This window comes from Delphinus delphis, chromosome 4, assembly GCF_949987515.2.
Source record: "Delphinus delphis chromosome 4, mDelDel1.2, whole genome shotgun sequence".
NCBI classification, from domain to species: domain Eukaryota; kingdom Metazoa; phylum Chordata; class Mammalia; order Artiodactyla; family Delphinidae; genus Delphinus; species Delphinus delphis.
Genome location: NC_082686.1, coordinates 118,552,996 through 118,560,990, shown reverse-complemented (window position 1 = coordinate 118,560,990; position 7,995 = coordinate 118,552,996). Strand labels below are relative to the sequence as shown.

The 7,995-nt window shown below is 40.3% G+C and overlaps 1 protein-coding gene across 2 annotated transcripts; it reads right to left on the bottom strand.

The window, feature by feature from the left end:
* Positions 1-733: 733 nt before the first annotated feature.
* RNF7 (ring finger protein 7) lies at positions 734-7,292 on the bottom strand. Of its 2 annotated transcripts, none has more exons than XM_060010073.2 (3): positions 7,033-7,292; positions 3,284-3,331; positions 734-1,672 (listed from the first exon to the last, which is right to left on the bottom strand). In XM_060010073.2, the coding sequence occupies exons 1-3, from the start codon at positions 7,198-7,200 to the stop codon at positions 1,616-1,618; spliced, it is 273 nt and encodes a 90-aa protein (XP_059866056.1). In that variant the 5' UTR covers positions 7,201-7,292; the 3' UTR covers positions 734-1,615. The 2 variants fall into 2 exon arrangements, with proteins under 2 accessions (XP_059866056.1, XP_059866055.1); XM_060010072.1 differs by having other exon boundaries at positions 7,026-7,280.
* Positions 7,293-7,995: the final 703 nt, after the last annotated feature.

The following is a 7,995-nucleotide window of genomic DNA, read 5'->3' as shown; positions in this document are numbered from 1 at the left end:
TGATTAATTCTTTCAGTAGATAATTGTGAAAAAAAGATAATAAAGCAAAATCTACAAGAAATAAATAGGCAAGGTGAAGGCATACAGAATTCTAGTTTTTATTTTAATTTTATATATATATATATATATATATATATATTTTGGCGGTACGCGGGCCTCTCACTGTTGTGGCCTCTCCCATTGCGGAGCACAGGCTCCGGACGCGCAGGCTCAGCGTCCATGGCTCACGGGCCCAGCCGCTCCGCGGCATGTGGGATCTTCTCGGACCAGGGCACGAACCCGTGTCCCCTGCATCGGCAGGCGGACTCTCAACCACTGCGCCACCAGGGAAGCCCTAATTATTATATTTTTAATATTCTTTTATGTATTCACATTCCTTAGATTCAAAGAGATTCAGATTGGCAAATTCTGAAACTGCAGAAGTGAATGGTTAAGATTTTGGTTTTTTAAATGCATAGCAGTAGCCTCTATTATGGAAAAATTCATGGGTTCATAAATTGTGGCTCACAAATTGTTCCTTGATAACTTCCACTGAATGTGAGTTGGTTTGATAAAATTTAAGTATTTTCTTACACTTATGTTTCTAGGTAATAAAGTTAAAATTTTATTACCACCAATGAAAGAGCAAATGAATATTTTTTCAAATTAAACAAAAGCATTCACTTGACAAATTAGCTTATTAAGTTGAAGGTTGTGCATAAAATTGCAATAATGACAATTCAAATGAGGTAAACAGAATAAACCGTTTATTAAAACATCGTGTGATAAAATAAACTTTTTGATCCAATGCTACAATGGTAAACATTTTCCCCTCATTAACGTTCCACCTAAAACACAGTTAAATTACAACGCAATATGACTAGATCTTGAAAATACTTCTGTCCTTTACCACTCAGTAATTGAACAGTGAGGTGAGTGCAGATCTAGGTTTTCTTGATGAGTCAGAGACAGAGGATGATAATGTAGAACACCACTGAAATCTCATACAACCAAAGGTTAAATTTTATTTACCCTGTTCACTGGTCCAAACTTTAAATTCTCATAATATCAAATAAAGATTTCATGAATCATCCCCCTCCCTGCCAAAAATAAATATTAGGAACAGATTAAGGATAAGAGTTGGGTTTTAAACTGCACTTTATTTGTTACTATAACATTTTTTTTTTTTTTAAACTGATCAACCATAAGCATGCAAAAAGTTCTCTTCTGAACGGAACTGCTTCCATAGCTCCTTGGATATCAGTAGGTAAATTATAAACGTTGTTCAACTTATAGTTCTCTCCTTTATAGCACTTATAAGCAGTGTGTGAGACACATACCACAGAGGTAGGAAAGACCATCTTTAATAAATTATCTTCTTAATTGTAGAGAATTTCTGCAAATAAAACTGAAAAAGGCTAACCCATGCCTCTGATGAGTCCCAAAAGACCGCAGATCCAGCGCCTCCGATTCAAAGAATTAGCCCCCTGGAGAGTACTAGCCTTTGTAGGGCACCTGATAACAAGATCCACCAGGGCTCCGAACAACTGCACAAAGAACACCTTCCACTGCTCTCATTTGCCGATTCTTTGGACCACCCAGTCCTGCTGGCAGAGAGGGCAGCGATTGTTCTGTTTCACCCACAGGGACATGCAGCAGTTATGGAAGGAATGATTACATTCTCCCCAGACGACTGAAAGAAAAAAAAGAATATGTGACATTACATATTTCAATTTAAATTACCGAGCTCAAAATTCTAGCTTATTTTAGATTATGTAATAATTAGGGTTCATAATCTTGAATAAAGATGGTTAACTGGTCAAAATAATTTTTTCTAGCTATAAAGAAATGGAACCTTACATATGTAAATTACACTTAAGAAATGAGATACACCACTGTGATTGGGAACTTTCCAACACTGCTTAGAATCTGTGGGTGCTGTGGTGGCCCCCAGTTCCTACATAGCTCCACATGGTGTCTTTCTCAAGTTAGGAGATTAAAAGGCTTTAGCCTTCTTTAGATCCCAGACTACCTCAGTCAGGCACTGACCCTGGAGACCTGTGGGTCTTTATTTTACTGAAAAATGTTCTCCTGATTTTTATTTAGCAAGATATAATGAATTTTAAATGTTTTTAGCTCATAGCAGGCTATTATAAACAGGTGACAGGCTTCTAAACATTATTAGTTGTACCTCTAATGAGTTGTTTTCTGGAAGTGGTGAGGATCTGTGTCAAGTCATCCACAGGCAGTGCAATTCCTCACGTGACAAACAGAATGGAATTTTCAAAGTGGCTGGCTTTGAAAGAGAGGTCTCTTTCAAGAAAAGGGTCTCTCTATGATCAAATAAGGCTGGCCTACACCTCACAATTCCCAAATGAAAATTTTTAAAACAAACAGAATCGAAGAAAAAATTTTAACCAAGGGAAATCACCCATAATCTGGGATACAATCTCAAACATGGGCTTCATTTATCCCTTGCTTGACCAACTGAGCTATAACAGAACAATAAAAGAAATAGGAAAAAAAAAAAAGGAAACAAACCTTTTTGTGAAAATTGGTTGTAGGAGTAGGAAGCTAGGGGACTCATTCTAAGTCTTTTGGGAGGAAGAAACAGGATTTTATCAAAACTACATAAATCATTAAGAAGCTGTATGTAAACCACACAAACACAAAGGTAACCTTTCATTTCAGGAAAATCCTTAAACACTTTTATATAGCAATCTAGAAGTGATGACCTCCAGAACTGGCACATAAAAACCTTTGAGTTGCTTAAATATTTGGCCTAAGACAACTTCTGTAGTCCCAGATGTAAATAAAATTTAACAAACTTTCTATAAACTACATCCAAAAAAATCTTGAGATTTAGAATTGTTTTTACCTCAGTAGAAAAGTTAAATACCGGATCATAAAAGAATATTGAATACTGAAATGCTTTGTTAGAATAAAATCCTGACTGACCAAAACTAACCTGTAACATACTCAAAACTTGAAGGATGTTTTGGCAAGTTCCTTATTTTATACTCTTCTTAATAGAAAAGAATTATTTTTTTTTGATTATCAAAATGTTTACCATGCCCATGTCTAGAATATATAACCAATTCTCTTCAATTAAAGCAACTGAAGGACTTACAGATTAATTCCATTAAGACCATTTGAGAACCAACACATTTTATATTAATAATGGATCACTGCTTTACAGTTTATTTTTGTGTATTGATAAAGTCAATCTTAATTGCAAATTCAAACATCCCCACTGAGAGAAAACCTTCAGTTGAAAAAGCAAGAGAACAAAATTACAACATACCAACACAATCCTCTTGTTTGTTTTCAGCTTGACATCTAAGACAGGCATCTAAAAGTAAACAAATAGCAATTCTCATTCTGATGCTCAGAATGCAATTTTTAAAACCCATACACTTCAAAGTCAAATAAAGGCCCAAAGGGTTAGAGATATAGATTAAAAGACTCATACTATTAATTTCTCATCTGAACATAACTGCTTAAAGATGAATAAGGTACAAGGCATCTACTAATTTACTTATGACCATGAGCAATTTCACAAGGGTTACTGACCCTCTATTTTTACAAGCTCTGATGAAAAGACCTTGGATGTAACCACCAGAGAAAAATATGCTATACTCCACTATATTAGGAGTTATAAGCTCACTGGGCATGTTCACACAGATCAACCTTATGAGCAGTTTATTTTCAAGATATCCTTTTAAATAAGCCATGCATATATATTGTATTTGCTTACACACAGATAGAAACTCTAGAATGATATCCAAGAAACTAATAATAAAGTTTACCTGGGAGGGGATGGAACGGGAAGGAGTTTTCACTGTGCACTTTCTCAAGTTTTTAAGTTATGTGACTGTATAATCTCTATAAAAATTAAATGTAAAAAACTCCTAAATACTAGGTTCTCTTTTTTTCTTTTTAAGGAAATGCTCCCTCTGAGCCCAAAGCATTTACCCGACAACAGTAAAATATTTTAATATATTACCTGGGAGAAAACATGAGGAATGGGAACCAAAAGGGTATACTAGAAGTTTTCAAAATTGAATCTGTACTACTATTTGTTTGATGAAGGAGGTGATATAGAATATTTTAGGAACCAATTAAATGGACTCATTCACTAGCTGAAAGGAGTCAAAGTTGGGTAAAAGGAAGTTCAAACCAACAGAAAAAAATAGTTTTTAACATAAATTGGAGGAAAATAATTCTGTAAAAATAGAAACACAGTGGAGCTGAAGCCTGCTTCTCTTCTTACACTGGATTATGCTCAGGCATTTGTTTGCTCCTCTCTGCGTGCTCTCACCCTTAAGAAAACACACCACCCTGGCCTCTTCAGTGTGGATTAAAAACAACCACCGCCTCCTGAGGCCTTCTTCAATTCCACAATTACTGAGTATCTACTCTGTGCAAAGAGTAATGCACTGCCGACACCAAAATGACCAAGTCTGGGTCCCTGGTCTCACCAGTAAATGGCGAGGTAGATAGGCAAACAACTAAATATCATAAGGATCATGATATAAGGGTGAAGACATGGCTCTGGTTCTGTGTAATCACAGAATTAGAGTTCATGGTCCCAACTGTCTCTTTTACAAATTAGTAAAACAAGGCTCCAAAAAGTTAGCTCAAACGTCCACGTTAACATACAGCTGTGGAAGGTTACTCTGGCTCTTCATAACTTGACAGCACTAGCAAACCTGGTCGCCTCTTCCTCACCAGTGCTTGCTCGCTGTGCCATCTGCTCCTTTCAGAATGAAGGGGGGAGAGTGGAAACCCAGGAAGAGAGTGTTAACTACATCAGAGTGGGCTGGCAGGCAAATCTTAGATCCAGAAGTCATAACCAATCATTTAGGCGTGTAAGATGAATTCCAAATATAAAGGACATGGGATTAAGTGGGCTCTTTGTATAATCTAGAAGCCTCTGAATTATGCTTATAGCTTGGATTTAGATTCATTATCAAAAACTGACCTAAATGGCTAAAAATGACTAACGTTGCAGATAAAGGAAAACATTTTCTTTTGATGATGTTCCTAATATCTAAAACAGCACATTTCTAAAGAGTATAGTAACACCTTTCAGAATGATGCTAAAAAACAAACTTCCTTCTGCTGTCACCTGACCACTAAGTGGATTTTAACACCTCATAAACAAAATACAGAGGTCTAGTCCAGAATACTTTCCTGAACCCAAAGCACAGCTGTTGTAAATCTGTAACATTAATCCACAGTAGCAGAATACTTGCTATAATTAGAAAGTTAATGTGAACCCTGAGTCATTTACAGCCCATACTTTGACTTACTTTAAATATCCCAGGAAAGTTTATTTCTTGCAAAATTGCAACCATTATTTTAAATTTTGCATTTCTGTTTACTATTTTAAAATTTTTCTTTAGGGAGAAAAATAAAATGTTCTTTTAGGAAATTCTTTTTTTTAAACTAAAGGAAATTTAGGGGATAAAATTTTTAACAGTTTGTCGTACAAAAGAACAAAAATCGCCCGGATAAGTGAAAAATGTCACTCAAACTGGAAATTATGATTCTAGTTTTTAAGAAAGGGGAAGGACAAGGGAGCTGTATTGCAGGCCAATAAACTAGGTACTTTTAAAACACACAATATAAGCGGATCACATCTGAAATCAAGCTCTTTTAAAAGTAAAAAATGTTTGAATCCCATGGTTGTAAATTCTCTTTAAAACAAATCCTTATGAATAAAAAAAATAAGAGCATACTACAGAGACAGTAAATTGAGAAATCGCTTGATTCTGGTAGGTTTCAATTTTCATTCCTCAAGAAGGGAGAGCAATTTTTAAGTTATTTTCTCCAATTCTCTCATTTTTCAGTGCAAGACACAAAGATTTCAAACTATAGAAACCTCAGTGTTCTCCAACTACCTTCAAGAAACAACATTTAAGGGCTTCCCTGGTGGCGCAGTGGTTGAGAGTCCGTCTGCCGATGCAGGGGACATGGGTTCGTGCCCCGGTCCGGGAAAATCCCACATGCCGCGGAGCGGCTGGGCCCGTGAGCCATGGCCGCTGAGCCTGCGCGTCTGGAGCCTGTGCTCCGCAACGGGAGATGCTCTTAAATGCAGGAGTTTTAAATGTCCTATTTAAAAACATAACGTGCATTTCAAGAGCACCTCTTCTTCAAGGTGGTCGGAGATCTTAAAACATAAACCATATAAAACATAACGAGATGAAGCTGTTCTAAAAGGTTTCACTTGGTTCAATATTTTTATTAAAAATATCATAGAAAGAAGTAACAGTTATTTGTAAAAGAGGGTTTTCCATAAAGGTCTGACTTCAGGGCACTGTCTTCTCCAAGAAATGGCATCCTATGATAGGAAGGGACCACGAAGGAGATGAAGTTTTATGTTTCTGAATAAAAGGGCTTACATCCTTCCCGTTCAAGCCAAGCGAGTGCTATCTGACCAGTCTCGAATCATCCAGCTTTAAAAGCCAGCAGAACAGTAGCCCATCCAGAAAGGCAACGGCTAGGAACATTTTTCTTCCCTGCGCCTCCTCAGAGCACGACTAGGGGTCGTTTTTGTGGAAGATGACTCCAGAGCATCACTTTGTTGTGTGTGACCAGAACCACTTTAGTGACCCGCTGACTCAGGGCCTTGAACCTGACCTCTCTGCGATCTTTTTGAAAAGGGTGCCGTAGCTGGCCACACAAACCGAAGTGGTTCCTCCCAGCTCCCATCAAATCGCCTACTTTTATTGTTGTGATCACACCCATCATTACCTGAAATTACCTTGTTTAACTGCACTGCTTACCACCCATTTCTCTCCCCAGAATACCAGTCCCCAGCGCTGGGCGCCTGCTGAACGACCCCACGGCCCCTGGCGGCGGCCGCAGCCCTCTGACCGGCGACAGCTCGGGCGTGGCCCGCGGTCCCCGGGCACCGGGGCAGGGCGACCCCGCCCCCACTCCTCCAGGAACAGTCTCTCCGAGGCTCGGTCTGTCCCCTACGCCCGGAGCCGGGCCCGCGGAGGCCGCAGCGCGGCCCGGGCCTCGCGTGCAGCGCTTACCCATCACCTGGACCCTACAGATGGCGCACGTATCGCACTCCACGTCCCAGCTCCACATGGCCACGGCGTTCCACTTCTTGAGAGAGAACATTTTGTCGCCTCCCGACTTGGATCCTGCGCTCCCGGAGTGAGAGGACAGGGCGCAAGGCTCCTCGCCGTCTTCCACGTCGGCCATGGCGGCGGCGCGAGGCCGGCGGCGGAGACGTTGGGTCGCGGGAGGCGGGAGGCTATGGCGGCTCCGCGGGGCCGCCCGACGGGCCACAGCGCCTCCCGCAGGCCGCAGGCCACCGCCGGCCCAGGACTGGGGCCGCCCGCGATTGGCTGGCGCGGCCGAGTGACGTCACGGTACGTCAGCGCCCGCGGCTTCCCGGTGCCTGGGTGTCTCGGTGTCCCGGGGTATCTGCGACCCCGCGCCTGGCCAGCTCAGGGGCCTGAGGGGCCCGGGGCCGACTCAGCACAATGGAGGGTTCCACTGAGCATGAAACACGTGTCCTGCTTTATGCCTTCATGACACTTACCGCTCTCAGAAGTTGTCTTGATATATTCGTTTGCCTCCTCCCTCCCAAATGTAAACGGCATCGGAGCGGGCTCCACGTCTTGATCACCACCATCTCATCGGTATGTAAAAAATGCAGCCTCAGGAGGGGCAGTTATTTGTTGAGTGAATGAATGACGGTCTAGGAATCTGGTTCAACGGTTCTGAAACTTTATGGTCTCGCGACCTCTTTACACTTAAAAATTATTAGGACATTAAAGAACTTTTGTTTTTGTAGGATGGATGTATACACATACACAATCATACGTATATATTTCCTTTTTAAGAAAACAGGAAAAAATTTAAATGTATTCATTTAAAAATAACAGTAAGAAACCCATTACAAGTTATCCTTAGAACAAGAATATCGTGCACTCACAAGAAAGAGTGAAGAGAAATAGCTGTGAATATTGTTATCCAAATAGTTTTGACCTT

Excerpts from the sequence above, each read along its gene's own strand:
- RNF7 (XM_060010072.1), bottom strand. The coding sequence starts at position 7,200 with ATGGCCGACGTGGAAGACGGCGAGGAGCCTTGCGCCCTGTCCTCTCAC. Across the intron at positions 3,332-7,025 it reads CTGTAGGGTCCAGGTGATGG|ATGCCTGTCTTAGATGTCAA; the intron begins GTAAGCGCTGCA and ends GTTTACTTTTAG. Across the intron at positions 1,673-3,283 it reads CAAACAAGAGGATTGTGTTG|TCGTCTGGGGAGAATGTAAT; the intron begins GTATGTTGTAAT and ends TTTTTCTTTCAG.